Below are 16,429 nucleotides of genomic sequence, written 5' to 3' on the forward strand. Positions count from 1 at the left end.
GCTTCTGGTGATTCTGAGAGGGGGAGGATCAGACGGGAGGGAAGAGGAAATGACCTGGGGAAGGGGAGAAGAGGTAGGATCAGATTGAATCAAGGGAGGGGATTCCTCGAGAAGAGAGAGGATGTGAAAGGGATTGGAAGAGGGAGAAGAGGTAAGGGGATCCGGCTGGCGATCAGAAGATAGGGGAGGTTGTGGGGAAGAAGGGGGAGGAAATGAAGGCGGGGGAGAAGAGGGAGGGGAAATTGGGGGAGGTCGAGAGGAAGGACCTGCTTCATGGGATGGTTTAGGATTAGGGGCTGTCTTTTTCTTTTTAACGGTTTCCCATTGCTCTTCTTGTGGATTATTTTCTACATTAGAAAGTTTAGTGCAACGATTAGCAAAGTGACCGTACTCGTGACATACCTTGCACTTGAAGGGGATCTGTTCATAGTCAAGCTGCTGAATGTGCGTCCAGTCGTCAACCTTGAGCTTGATGGCTTCTGGCAGGCCTTTACCCAAATCAACTTCTACACAGATGCGGGCACAGGCCTGCATGTTATCTTTCGGTTCACTCTGATCAATGTATTTCCCAACAGCATTCCCAATAGCACGCACAGATTCGTCTCCCCAGCAATGCAAGGGGAGGTGAGGAAGCTGGACCCAAACAGGGACCGCATTAGGAATATCAAGCTCCGGGTCAAAATCCGGAGTCCATTTATTTAAATATAAACCTCTGGAATCCATGAAATAAGGCCCATTACGGAAGATTAAATCCTTGTCTTCCTTTGTCTCAAAATGAAATGTAAAATATCCCTTTCCACAAAATCTGATAGAGATTTTCCCTTGTATTTTGTCTGTCCAATTCCTTTCCACCCACCTCTGGACTGTTTTTGGAGAGGGCCAAAGTCCTGTAAATTGCCCAATAAGTCCTTTTTCTGCCAAGGCAAGAGCAGCCATTCTGGGCAAAGTTGGAGGGAGAGAAACTTCCTGTAACCCATCAAGTTTTTTCACGAACTTTGAGACTGAAGGGCGAGCTCGCTGAGGAGGCATGGACTTGATCAAGGTAGAGAAGGCGTGTTGGTGAGCTGCCTCCTCCGGCGAAGCCTCCAGAGGGGCCATCCCGAGCGGCCGAAGATCGATTCAGACCTAATGTTTGTAGGCGGCGGCAGGAGCAGAGCGCGTGTTCATTGTTGGGTCCTTCGTTCTTTTTTAAAACAATTGGAATAATTAAAGCTAGAATAATAAGGGTCGACTTCTTTATAAAAATTTATCAAGATCTAGGTTTATTTATACTCTAGTCGAAAGATTCTTCTCTCAAGGAACTATCATTCATATTCTATCAAATTTAGTCCTGATGATGGACCCCCTTTGGGGTTTGAAACGTCGATAGAATGAACACAATACTGTGGATAATCCGGATCATGCTACTCCAACAAGTTATCTGTTGTTTGCTATGACAAATATCAAATAATTCATGCTGTGATTTTTACAAATAAGCCGCAGAAGAAAATAGCACTGGAAACTAAGAAAATCTAGGACACACATAAAATTTACACAGTTATTTTTGGACAAATGTCCCTGAATAAACCTAAACTGGGAAAACTAGTGTAGCAGCTGAGGGTTTTATTATTATGCAACAGTGAAATCTGAGTACAATCTATGGATGCCCAACTACCAATCCAAACAACATGTATTTGACAAAAATAATAAGAGAGAATAAATTCTTTCACTCCGCAAGCAATTCCGGCACTGGCTCCTACTGAAAAACTAGTCGTCCAAACCCTTGCTTAGGTCCTTTGCGTAGTCCTTGTACTGCCTCTCACATGTGTGGCTCAAATCAGCTTCTGAGCAAGTTGTCTTGCCTACTTTTGTTGCTGCAAGTGACTTTCTAGTCCTCTAGAAGACTTTCCCGGCCTTTGGAAGCTGAATCGATTTCCACCCTAGCTAAATCGAACTGCTCTGCTTTAGCTACTACACAGTCCTTGTGCTGCTTCTGCATGGATCACTTCTGCCACTCGCTGCTGCCTCTCCGGAACTGGAAAACTTCCTCCAGATCACTGTCCCTGCCCCTCACTGTCTCTGCTTTGAACTTTGGCTCTCCGAAAATTGTGGTGCTCTTTGGAAATCGATTTTCCAAGGAAATTGAATTGCACAAGTGTCACAAGTGTGTTCTCCATTTACCCATCGACTTCTTATAATCCTCTATTGGAGCACCAACGACCAAGATTAAAACATAATCAATGGCCCAGATTAATTCCCTATTGATCCGTGCGAGTTTCTAGATGATTCTCACCTTATCTCAAATAATTCTAATTAATTAGACTTAGGAAATATTTAAAAATCGGCTAATAATCTAATTGAGACACTTTTAGGTGGAATTTCCAGAAACGATTTCTGGGTTATGGAGAACTCATGTATTCTAGCCTCCCCACGAAGTTTTGAGACTATAACACATCCGATGCTACAAAAATTAACACTCCTTCTTAGCGTGGACTGTGTTCTAGTTCTGCACACCTTGCGACAACACCCTGCCTCTGTACCATCCTCTGTCATGTTGCTGATATTTGGCCATTGCCCACCAACCACTGCATAACTCTGATGCTGCATTTGTGCTGCTTCTAACACTGCCATATTACTGCCAACCCTGCATCTACACTGCAACTCACTCTCATCTATTGCTGCTGCAACTACAACTACTACAACTGAGGAGCACCCTAAATACTGAATCAAATGTGTTCAATACGATGCATTTGTCTCCCGAGTCTTTGACTGCTACTAGCTACTCCACTGTCCACTAAGGAATTTGCGTTGCTGCTAACTCTGCACTGTGCCACTCTGCACTGCGGCCTACTTTGCACTGCGGCCGACTCTGCACTGCGCTCCTCAACGTCTGACTGCTACTAGTCTACAATTGTCACTCTGGATCTGATTGCATTGCTAACAATGATCCATCCTACTGCTGAATACTGTGGGCCCCTGTAGCAAGGTAATGATCCATGAGGAAGACACCTCAATGAACCTTGCCAAACCTCTGCAACTCTGGAACTATAACTCCATATCGCCCCACCTCTCTCCTAAAGGTATAACTGCATACATGGCAAAATCTTCCTCTAGCCTGGAGGAAAACTTGTCTATCTCTACGGACGCTGCCCCCTGGTCTTGCTTCTCTTGCTTGTCTTTCTTCCTAAGAGGACACTGGGTACTGTAATGGCCAAAGTCGCCACACCTGAAGCACTTTACCTTACATAGGTCCATTTTCTTCTTCTCCCCTTGACCGTTTGATGCCAGGGCCACATTCTCCTCTTCCTTCTCACCCTTCGCGCCCTTGCTGTTGCTTCTATTGATTGATGTTGCTCTTCAACAAAGCTCGCCTCAACTCCTCTTGTTGCAGATTGGCCCACATTCTGTCCCAACTAGGCAAAGTGTCTCTGCCCAATATGCTTTGGACAAACACTTGCCAATCCTCTAAGACACTATTTAGTGCCAATCATAAAAGCTCTGTAGGTTGGGGTGCCTCCACAACGGCTACTAGCTGATCACGGACCTCTTAAATCCAAGTGAAGAAGGGATCTATGCCTTCACGCTTCTGCATCCTGATGGTTGTCAGCTTCTATTGGAGAAAAATCTTCCGCTTCTTGGAAGAACTTTGATATAGCATGGAGAGAGCTACCCACATTTCCCTGGCAGTATTATTGCCAGAAATATGCAAGACTATATGATCTCAGACTCCATCCAAAATCATCCTCTTCAACTTCGCCATTTCCTTTCTATATTCCTTTAGCTAGTCTGCATCTTGGGAACTGTTACCACATTGTCTACGTAGGCTTTCAAGCCATATTTATCTAGAAGGAAGGACATCCTAGCCTTCCAGATGACAGAGTTGGAGGCTCCCTCCAACCTATCTTGATCTCTAAGCCTAACTGTGGCCATCTTTGAATCTCTCGAAAACTCCCTCTTTCCCTCTGCTTGGCCGCTGGATCTGTTATACGCACTCCCTTTTGGAGTGAGGAAATCTGGACGCAACTATTGCCAATCTCTCTGGAAAAATCAAACTTCTGAAACTTGAAGTTCCCTGAGAGAAATTTTCCCTTGTGTGTGGTTTTTTCTTCCACCCGATGTTGATTTTGTTGCTGCAAAACCCTCTGCGTTCAACCAAAAATCTGCTTAGCGAAAATTTGAGCTCCTGCTGCTCCCTTTGACGGCTGGAATCACTATCCTAAGCAAATCAATTTTTTCTGCCAACGTGCACTGAGAAATCAAACTCCTGCCCCAACAATTCGAACTGCCAATCTGGGTATTGCACAACCTCTGAGAATTTCAGCTTGCTGCTCCCTTTGAACAACAAAATTCTCCCCTCCGCTTCTGAGCTTCCTGGCTGATCACACACGCTCTGATACCATGTGAAACTTTCATCTATCACAACAACTGGAATTTATTTTTCTAATTGTTGAGTTATTTAACAATTTTTCTACTATTTGTTACGAAAAATATCAAATAATTCACACTGTTATTTTCACAAATAAACCGCAGAAGAAAATAGCATTGGAAATTGAGAAAATCTAGCGTGCACACATAAAATTTACACAATTATTTTTGGACAAATGTCCCCCGAAAAATCCAACTTGGTAAAACTGGTGCAACTATTGAGGGTTTTATTATTATGCAGTAGTGAAATTTGAGTACAATCTATGGATGCTCAACTGGCAATCCAAACAACCAATGTCTGACAAAAATAATTAGAGAGAAGAAATTCTCACTCTGTTGTAACTTGTTTTTACCCTTAGAATTGTTTTACAATTTTCTTTTGATTGCAAGAAAATAAAAAAATAATAAAAAGAAATGAAAAATGAAAAAATCAAAAAGAAAGAAAGAGAAAAAAGGAAAGAAAGAAATAAAAGAAAAAGAAGAAAAAATATTTTTATGTTTGAGAATAAGCGCGCAAATTTAAATGCCACTAATTGTATTATTTTTATTCGGCAATTATATATTTTTCAAATAAAATATTGTAAATAAGTTTTTGATTTGATTGCTGCCGAAGACACAATTTTTACGCAGATCTCAATGGTCACGATGCCACGTGCCTAAATCGACGATGGTAGATGAATTGTGGGACCCCCCCCCCCCCCCCCCACAACTCCCGACAGTTAATGGAGGGGGGGCTGCAAAGTGGTTTCTCCAATCCTGCTTGTGTATATGTGTCGACCTCTAATCAATTGTGGGACCCCCCTCACTTAAAACCATATACCACCACTACCCCCTGCACATTGCTTATCATCCACTATTATTTCTGCCATTTCTAGTTGTAGCCATCTCTCCCACCAAACTAGCCAGGCGACCGTTGTCGCATTAATTACTCCCACCAACGTTCAAAACATATAATCTTCCATGCCAATAATGGTTAATTCGACAAAAGATTGTTATGAACAAAATAATAAAGCCATTACCCCCTTAACCAAATTCTTTTACCTTCCTCTTGCAACCAGAGCTCTCAGAACGTGATCTGAGCAAATTCCAGCGACCAACAACTATCAATCACCGCTACTCTCGGGTAAATTCTCAATCATTCTCAGTGATTTTGATTCTTTCCAAAATGGCAAGCCATAAAGGAAAATCCAAAGTATCTATAGAGAATCCCCTACTACCTCTTGTGATTAATATAGATGAATTACCTCTCATTGATACCCATTTCAAGATTACTGAAACCAACTGTGAATTCGATTGTATGAGCTTCACAATTGAGCATTCCAAAAGTATGAGGACACTAGTGACAAATTCTCCTTCTGGGAATCCTTACTTCCTCAATTTTGTTTCCCTCAGACACACCATTTCCCAAAGTTTGTCACCTAGTGTGAAGTTTGATACCTCCCAAGTCAGAGAGTTATAGTTGCTCAGAATAATGAAACTCTTTTCTCCGTAACTTTCGAATGGATTTTTCAAGCCCTGCAATTAAAACCTCAAGACTCCCTTCACCCTTTTTCTATTGATGCCCTTATGGAGATTTATCAAAAGCTTTATTTCTCACAAAGAGCTCATATTTTTGAGTCATTCCTACCAGAGAATTTTGAATTACCAAGGACAAATCCACCTTATGCCTCTGCAATGTTTCCTGAGATGTTTAGGCAGATAATTTCCATGGTTTCTTGTCTGTTAGGATATCCAAATGATAAGTGGGTAGACAAAGTTATCATAGTGTTCTTATCAATGTTTTCATCCGGCAAGAAACCCTCAATTGTGTTCAATTATAGTCAATTCTTGTTAGATGTAATTCATGATCAGTTCTTAAAGTTCAGCGCTGAAGGATCATTCAAGCACTAGTCAATTGTGGTTTATTTGTTTTTGTATCATCAATCAGAAAGGTTCAAGTTTCCTCTACAGAGATTGGATGTTGAAGGAAAGCCACAGTCAGTAATTCATTGGACCTCATTAGTTGGGAAATTTTTTGAAGATTTCTCTTTCATTGACTTTCTCAACCAATTCTTGTAGATGACAATTTTTTTGTTAAGTAGTGATGCAGTTCCCAGGTTTTCTATAGAGATTAAAAGGATTCTACACTTTAGTGAGTAGTCCAAAATTGGAGACTGGTATCTATACCAAAACTTTTCAGAGATTAGAATCTATGGTTGTGAGCTGCCACCTTACAAACTACCAATTTTCCTCCTGATGAGGATTTTTGCATTAGAATATATCAGACAAATGATGAATATGGATGATACTCATTTTGTTTCCAGGAAGCAGAAAGCTCACTTTAAACCAATGTTTTAAAACTCCGACTCCGACTCCGACTCCGACTCGGCCGAGGGTCGACTCTGACTCTGACTTCGACTCGGTATCGACTCGGCCGGCTCGATTTCAATGACTTGGTCGTTGTAAAAAATACATTAAATATTTATTTTTTATAAAAACACATAATTTTAAAGATTTTCATTCATGTTTCCAAACACATAGCATTAGAATATAGATAGAAGACAACATATGATCAAAGTAGGCTCATGAATATATCCATTATATCAAAATGGCACCCAGTGCACTGTCCAATACATACGCGATGATGATATAGAGATCAAAACAAAAACACATAACCAAGGAGGCTATAAATGACCTCTACAACAAAAGTCTGTGACCAATAGTACTGGCTATTGCTAGAGTTGCCAACATCATCTGGCTCAGTGTTACTTGGGAGTGGGAGCGAACGTGGGGAGCGAGAGCGAAAACGGGAGCGGGAGCGACATTTTCAGAAGCTCTTGGTTTGGGAGCGAATCCCAGAGGAGTTCGACAACCAATGTCACTAACATCAAGGTACATAGAGGGATTGGTGCTCTTGATTAAATACGAGTTCCATACCTTAATACATGACAAAATTCAATGGAAACATTGCAATCCTCCAATCTTGAAATCCCGAAAAACTGATAAGTCTGCTGGATTTTGAATGAAATCTAAAATTCTACTTTCTCCATATGAAATCCAATGAGGCCAGAACCACTCTCAAACATTCTGAGTCATTTCATGGTAACGTTAAAAATTTAAGTAAAAGGATGAAAATGAAGATTAAGGAGAATGTCACTTTTACTTTAAGAATTTAACGTTACCATGAAATTTGAATAGCATATCAATACTAGGAGAGGGGAATGGACCCCAAATAGCATTTAACTAATTTAGAAAACACCTTGGAGTCCAAACCAATCAACAAACACTTCAAAATTTCATTAAAAAAATGACAAATCGCTGTTTTGATGGGGTTACGGGCCGCAGGTTATGACTCGGCCGAGTCAATACGGAAACGGCCGAGTTGGCCGAGTCATGGCTGACTCGGCCTCCCGAACCGTTTCCTCCACCGAGTCACAATTCTGGGCATTGAAACGGATCAACTCGGCCGTTTCCATTTCGAATCGGCCGAATTTTAAAACTATGCTTTAAACTGAAAGCATAGATTGGCCCATTCATAGCCAATACTAGAGCTGCAGAAAAGGAGGTTAATGATTTGTTAAAACAGATGAAATTTAAATTAAGTTTCAGCTGGTCATATGACCCATTGGGAGTAATATCATCCATGAGAGTTGAACAAAAGTCTACACCATATGTACACATTGCAAAGCCTGAAATTGAGCAGTATGCTAACTTAGAGGAATGGGAAGAGAACACACTACAAGAGGTTGAAGAGCAAGTTTCCATTCAAACAACATTGGAAACTCCTAGGCTGAAGGAAAAATAATTGAAAAGGTTGAGAGAAAGCATATCCCCAGCAGGTTCAGAGTTCCAAAAGGTGGCATTCAAAGTGTTTAAGAGAAGAAAGTCCATCAATGTTGAAGAAGAGTCATCAGAAGTCCAAACTTCTGAAGAGCCTACCATAATCACACTTTCAGGAGAGCCTGTATTCTCATTACAACAAACAAAAGAAGCCATCATAGATTCTCCTTCTTCTTCAAGACAACAAAGTATTTTTGCAAAATTCATAGAGATGAAAAAGAAAAATGAGGCATTGAAGACTTCAACATATGCAGAGTTCTGGAAGCAATCTTCCACAACTCAAACCAGGTTGCTATCTGCCTTAGATAGTGAAAAAGGATAGTCCCAGTGAGCGTCTCCGGAACCAAAGGTCCTTGTCCCTAGAAGTGCTGATGATTATAAAACTTCTGTATTTTCCTTTGATACTAAACAGATACATCCTATAGATCAAATTGATCTCCACAAACTAGTGGGTGAAATGATCTATACATCATTGACATGTTCTGCTATGGCAGCGTCCAAATTACAAGCTTCATTAAACAATATTCACTCCCAGCTAAAGCTAGAAAAGATGTCTTCTCTAGCTAAAGATACCAAGATTAAGGGGTTAGAAGATCTGGTTATAAAGTTAGGATTGAATCCTAACAATGTAAAAGAAACTGAAGAAATAATAAAAAGCAGAAATGCAGACTTTCAGGCATTAAGGAAATAACTGAAGTTACCAACAACTGAAAATCGTTAAGCATAGGAAGTGGGACAACTGGAAAAAGAAAAGGAAAACATCCTTCGTATGCTAGTCAAACAGAATGTGCAGATCCAGAAAATGGAGGTAGAAATGGAGAAATTAATCAAGGAAAGAGAACTTCAAATCAACACTGGAGCAGGGACATCTACAACAATAGTATCAACAGTAGAAACAAAGTCTACTAGTCAGAACCCAACAAAACAATTGTAAAAGGCTATGGAGACCTATCACTAAAGGACATGGAGATTGAGAAGCTAAGAGCTCAATTAGAGAAGGCCCAAGACAATAAAATAAAGGTTGACAATGCATATCTTGCTGAAGTATAGAAAAGCTTCAGACTAACTAAACAATTAGAAAAATACATGAATGAGTCAGCCACTGCTCTGACCTTGACAAAAGCCAGACAAAAAATATGGGTAGATATCAATTCAACTTTTTTAGAATTATGGACTTCAATAGAAATTATATTTGAACAAGAGCAACTTGTTAATAAAGCCAATGAAGCCATAGCATAGATCAAAGAAGAATTGGAGCACAAGCCTGGAGAGGCTACCAGGATTATAAAATTCCTAAATTCCAAAACTAAAGAAGAGCTGGAAGATTTAGGGATCGAGGACAGAACTAATACAATCCTCGCAGTTAGGAGAGTTATGACAAAGAAAAATCTCATGTTACAGCTGGAGAACAAGTGCCAAAGTCTGAAAGCTTAGATTAATAAATTTCACAAGAAATTCTCTATTTTGCTTAGTAGAGGTCTTCCTTCTTTGACAAATCAGAATAATCAACGAATTTCACAAGAAAGTTACCAGGAGAGATTGTACAAAATAGCAAAGGATAATTCCAAATTTGCCAAGGTAAAAGGAATGATCAGTGGTAAAGCTTTCTTAGAAGGTCTACAAGATGATTTATTCATTGAACATGAAATTCACCACCTCTTTCTAACTAAACCTACATTTGAGAAATATACTGAAGTGGATGAAACTTACAGAAAAGTCATTAAGTTTTCATGCCCTAGTGAAGAGGAATGGGATAAATTCCTTGAGCTTATTGAATAGGAAAAGTGAATTTCTTAGAAGTAGTTGCAGAGGAAAAGGGAGCAGAATGCAGGATTTCAACAACCAATTGTAGTGAAAGGAGAAAAAAGCAGGATAACAGGAGCATAAAACATAGAATTCAGTTTGAGGCAACAATCATCAAACAACACCCTCGAATAGTTGTGCTGATTAGACAAAATTAATTCAAAAAGTCTATTTTTGTAAAAAAATCCAAATCAGTTTGGATAATATTGTATTTTAGAAAAGAATTATATTAGATTTAGATATTTTTGAATTACACTCTATAAGTATTTTGTAATTCAAAGTAAAAAGGGTTGAACCCTTGTGATGATCTAGTGACACTATTGTACTATTTTGAAAATTTTCTGAAGATAATCAAAGGATTCTGACTTCACTCTTAACAACTTCTGTGTTCATGTGAGTCTTTCTGGTTTATTCATTTATGTTTTTCATCATATATTCAAGGTAACATAGGAGTTAGGGTAAGGCTAAGTTAAGTATTAACTTCCCTAATAGCCCACTGCAAAGTTATTATCTTTATAGAGATTAACTAATTGAATAGTCTGTTTAAATTAGTTCCTCTAAATCTTTAAACAACCTTCTGTCATCTCTTGAATATAGTGTTTGGCTGTAGAATTCTTTTGCACGCATCAACTATATTTGATTAATTAAGTATTCAATATGAATGTTTGATTATCACATATCTTCTCATTTTCCACTTTCAGAACTAATTAAAAGTAGTGAGGCACCACCCGTATAAGACCCGTGAGTACCCGCGGGTCTTGGCGGGTTCTATAGCGAGCCGGGTCACTCACATAGAACCCGTGCTTAAGACTCGAACTCGGTGGGTATTTTATTAAACCCAGCTACCTGTATAAGATCCAGGGGTTTGCCATAAAACCTGCATCGGACCCTTATAAGACCTGTCGATCCTCAAAAGGCAATTTTTTTTTATTTTTTTATTTTGATTTTTAAATTTTTTTTTTTTGGAAATGAGGAATGCTTTATTATTGTTGTAATATGCCTTTGAAGGGGTGTTGTCACCCAATAAGAATATACTCTTCAAATTTGGTTATTTGATATGTCTATTTCTTTTTCTTATACTTCGAAATCCTAAATTATATGTTCATCTCGGTTGGCTGACTTATTTTCAAGGTTTCATGTGTAGGGGGCACCTATCTACTAATAATTTTTCTTGGCAAAGATCTTAAGGAATAGTAGGTGCCTCAAAATTTGAAGACTTGGGATCCTTCTTGGTTGGAGTACCCATCTTCAAATACAAAAGAAGGTCATTCCCACCTTGCACCAAGTTTCACCTCCAATCCTTTGAAGATTTCTCCAAGATATTTCCTTCTTTTCTTGCACTTAAAATTCTCTTCAATATCTTGTGGTTTGATTTTGAAGGTTTTCATTGCTAAATCTAGTATTTGAAGGTTAAATTAGCTGTTGTCCTAACACCAATAAAATCAGCTATGAAAAAGTTAAGTTACCTTGGCTTTTCCTTAGTTGCATAGTGTAGAAATTGATATCTTTCATTCTATCATTTCACTTGGTGTTTTTTGGGTTTTGTATACTAACAATTTTGAGTGTTCCAAAAGCATTTTGGGCACTTTTCACATTGATTTGTTTGCTGGTTTTTAGATGGCCAGTGATCCTAAATGCTGGAAAGATTGTTATGAGACAATCATTTATCATTTATGACATATGTATTTGAATTTTGAACTTGCTGACATTTTTTATTTTAATTATGGAATCATGAGTCCTTTTCTTATTCAATATCTAAATGTTTTGCTTACAAAAATCGAATATGTTATGTTGTACTTTTATAGATATGAAATGATGTTATGAATTATTGCATATATTGTGGTTTTTATAACTTATAAGGATTGGAATTGTCATTAGTTTCTTTTTTTGTGCTTAAAATTTACCATATTTAACGTTTTTTTGTATTTTGACGAGTCTTATACGGGTCATTCCCGAGTCTTATATGAGTCGACGAGTCAATAGCGTGATGAGTCTTATACGAGTACGAGTCGTGCAACATTGATCTATACATAGGGAAGCCTTGTGGTTTATTTGTCACTAAATAGCTGGAGAAAGGCTACTGAGGTGACAGTGGTGGTGGATTTCTTGTTGTCACAAGGTTTGGATCTGCCTAGCAAGGCTTTGCACTAGCCCTGCTAGATTTTGTGGTAACAAGGCTGTAATTTCAGATATGATGTATGCTATGTACCTGGGCTGTTCTCTTTAATAAAAGACTGTCTTTTACTTCATTTTTCAGATTCTGATTTTATGTGAAGAGGCAAGAATGAAATAAACACTGTTCTGCCTTTATGAACTTGGTATGGCTGGCTGGAGCATGCTTTTACAGCACTATTATGACTGAGATTGGCTGCTATTTTAAGCATCTTCTTGGGTTTAATATTGTCTATCATTAAGGTTTTCAAGCTTCAAAGTGTTTTGACTCCATTTGGGCCAAGGCAAGCACTAGTCTACTTCAATTCACAACAATAATATCCATTGTCATCACAACTTTTTAGATTGCTAAATTTGGTTTGTTGAAGAAGATTATAATGGTAATTTGGCAATCATACGTGGGGAAAGCACCCTTGTGCTGGAGCAGAGCCAGCTTAAAGTGAAGGGAAATCCTACTGAGGTGACATTTGGTAGGGTTCCTAATAGGTTGCCCTAGGTTTTCTTTCTTGCATAGGCTTGAATACTTTGTGGGTGTAGAATTAAAAGGTAACACTACCTCTAGTTACTTGTGTACTGAGTACCCTTGGTTCTGGAAGAGTTTCTTGGTGTTCTAAGAAGCAATAGACTGTGGTTCTATCTTCTACGAAATGTATGCCAACACTCTCCTAGCTAGGAAGCATCTTTTCTGGATCAGGATAATTCTTGATTAGCTGGGTCTTCCTCAAAAGGTGCCCCATCTATCTCTATTCTGACAATCAAAGTACCTTCAAACTTATTCATAATCCCATGGATCATCATAAATTTAAACATGTCCAGCTTTGGATGCACTATATCTGTCATCTCTATGCTCCTCGATGTATTGTGCTTGCCTTTGTTCTTTCCAATGATCAACATGTAGATATCTTCACCAAAATCTTGTTGAGTCCAGCATCACTAGTTTATGGCATTGTATTGGTTTGGGTGACTTGCCATTAAGGGGGGAATTCTGTGCTATAATGACATCTCTTTGTGGTCCCTGTTCAGTTTAAGCAGGCTGTTGGAATTATTAGTGTTATAATCTGTACCTATAGCCACAACTTATGTACGTTATTACTTGTAACTATGGGTAAGGCCATATTTTTTCTTATTTTATTTTATTACTAGGTATGGTTAAGGATAACCTGTTCAAAATTTCAAACTTGATATGCAGGATTAATAACTATCTTGGGGCATGTGCACCTATGTTGTGTGTTCATAGCCTCCTCTCGAAGGGATGCCTCACTCAAGTTGTATATAATTACACAATTTAAGCTCTCATTTGTCTGATTTCATCTTGTGATTTTCTTAATCTGAAATAGTGTCACAAGCCTAATTTTGGTGGCACTGTCATGTAATTCTGTTTTTTCAACACGTGCTTGGGTTTTGCACTCTCGCTAGCACACTTGTGAGAAGGCTTTTTCAGAATTCGGATGTGATTTGGTTTCATAAATTCTTGTATTGACCCTTCTAAATCACAATGTCAGTAAGAAGTGAGATTGGAATATTGTGCAACTTATTTGTTCTTGGAACATCCCTTAGAAAATGTAGAAAATGAACAAAACCATAAAAATGAATTATGTTATTTTGATTCACTATATTGGATAATATATTCAATCAGTTTTTCACATGTCAAATTTTAGTCATAAGGAAATTGTATCTTTGAAACTACTGGTTATAATGCTCTCTGCAACTTTGTTGTCTTCACACATTTTTGTTTGCTTGTCCAAACAGGTTAATGTTGGGGGTTTAAAAAATGTAATAGAAGCTGTGAAGCGCACATCTTCAATTCAGAAATTAGTTTACACTTCATCCTTCTTTGCCCTTGGACCAACTGATGGGTACATTGCAGATGAAAGACAGGTAATAAGTCGTCTCTGTATTTCAATGTTGTTTTGTAGTTCTATGTTTTATTAACGATTGGTTTCTCACAGTTTCTTGTTGGTTCTTTAGCCTATAATCTCAAGGACTCGGTCAAATTGTAAGGTTAGTCACACAAATTCTTGTAACACTGTAATGACCCGTCTATAAATAAAATACGAGTATGAGCATACATACGAGACCTCCATACGATAGCTACGTATGCATGGACCCGCATGTATCGCACCATATGTAAATTAGTTACTACAGAAGGAGATATAAAATTAAGGTAATAAAGTAATACCTCACCAGAGTATCATAAATATGATAAGTCCTTAAAACCAGCAGAAAATATTAATTTTAAAGTACAGATTAAAATTTACAATTTAAAATTAATAAAATAATAATATAAATTAATTAAAAATTAAAAATTTAATTAATTTAATTAATTCAAAAATAAAATAATAATAAATAAATCTTATTTCAAACTACGTATCCAAATAAAAATCAACGAAATCAAATGAGATTTGATTTCATGAAAGTTACACGTAACCAAAATATTGACACGGAGATGAAAAGAAGGCGGTGGATGAAGAAATAAAAGGAGAAGGGAAAAACCATTTTGGGGGGGGGCAGCAGAGTTAAGAGCAATTTCTGGATACTGTAAGTCTTGATTATACTGAAGTTTTTGGGCACGGGGGAATCAGATTGCTTCAATTGGAAAGCTTTCTGAGACTAAGTACCTAGGTTGTACTCAGTTCGGCAGGGAGGTTTTGGCCGTTTAAGTAACGCAGTCGGACAAGAATTGCAGCAGAGCGGACAGATTGTCAGCAAAGCAGACAGGTTAGTATTCATTAGATTAATCTTTCAAATTCAGTTTTCAAATTTTCATGTTCTGGTAAAAAAAGAATAAATTTACAATTTGGGATCTTACAAAAACAGTAAACATAGACAAATTTTGTATGAATAAGATCACTCAAACAGTCAAACTAACCAAAGAAACAAAGAATTTGCCAAACCTTTAGGAGAATGGCCCCATTGTATAATAACGATGAGGAGTTGCTCAATTGTATAATAATGATAAGACCTAAACACAATACACGAAGTTACAAACTACACCTTAAAATCTTAAATATGTGTTATATGGTCCTGTTACCCGTCCTTCACCACAGGTACATATACACAAAATCATTTTGGGCAGTGCCATTGTAAGCCCAAGGAATGCAAGTCTAAAGCCCTATAAATCCCTGTAGGATGATGATTATACAAGGGTGTATCCTACATCCTTGATGGTGGACGGTCATAGCTGGTATTCTTAGCTTCATCTTCATGGTGCTTGGTTTTATGGCACTCCTAACATTCCCTTGGTGGGTGGTAACTCCTTGCCTTGGTGGGAATTCTTATGTCCAGGGGTGGTATCTGGGCATTATGGAGGTGGAAATACTAGGACTCGTGATTTATGGGAATACTCAATGTATAGCCTTGTAAAGGTGATTGTTTATTGTAATTTTGAAATTTTCCCTTCAATCCCGATGGACCTATTTGTTTCCCACATGATTGTCTTATTGAGTCTGTAGGCATTCATTGGTCTTGGTTTCTTCACCTTGTCACAATTCTTCAATATGTCAGTGTCATATTTTGCAACAATTTGCTATTCCAAGGCAATTTGTGGATCCCAATCCATAGGTCTTGTTACCTCATAGATTAACGATTTTTCAAAAATCCGGCAAGATGCTAGATGCTAGAGCAGCACCACGGAAGACAAGTTCCCACAGTCATGTTGGATGAGTCACCACTCTTTAAGCCAACTCTTAATATGCCATGGGAGGCTTCCTGCCCTGTCCCTTCTCAAACACATTAGTAACAGGGCGCCGCTACACAATTTTTCACATTTTTGACTAAGGAAGAGGGCCCCACACTTTCCACTTAGGGACTTAGGGGCCAAATCGAACTTTATTTCGCTGCTAGTGGAATATGGGGCCACCCACATAGGAGTTTGAATTAGCCATTCGATATGCTTGGAGGGAAAATCAATGGGTGGATGGAGGGGCCCACATGAGGCTAAGGGGGGGCAAGGAGTTATAAAGAGAGATCAACTCTCATTTTATTTTCATTCTAAATATTTGACAAACAAACTCACTCTTGTACGCTCTGCTGCTTAGCGAGTCTACCGGTGTTTAGCCATTAGTCTTCTGCAGGGAATATTCAACCTCTACTTCGGGTGACCATTCGTGTCCGCCCTAGGGAGGCTGTTCCACAGAGATTGCCGGAGTTTCCAGTAGCAATTCATAGCTCAACCAACCACACAGAAGAAGGGACTGCGTGTTTTTTGGGCAGCCAGAAATATGCAAAGGTT

At 38.6% G+C, this 16,429-nt stretch overlaps 1 protein-coding gene across 1 annotated transcript in view; it reads left to right on the forward strand.

Annotated features, from left to right (window-relative positions):
* Positions 1–14,130, forward strand: part of LOC149222781 (uncharacterized) — a 115,134-nt gene extending 101,004 nt beyond the window's left edge. The window contains exon 2 of the mRNA XM_089387675.1: positions 13,948–14,130. Coding sequence (XP_089243801.1) covers positions 13,948–14,130 — 183 coding nt within the window. The remainder of the gene's footprint in view (positions 1–13,947) is intronic.
* The last annotated feature ends 2,299 nt before the right edge of the window (positions 14,131–16,429 follow it).

This window comes from Pinus tabuliformis, chromosome Q, assembly GCF_031772625.1.
Source record: "Pinus tabuliformis cultivar Carrire ecotype Pingquan chromosome Q, CPIR1, whole genome shotgun sequence".
Lineage (NCBI taxonomy): Eukaryota > Viridiplantae > Streptophyta > Pinopsida > Pinales > Pinaceae > Pinus > Pinus tabuliformis.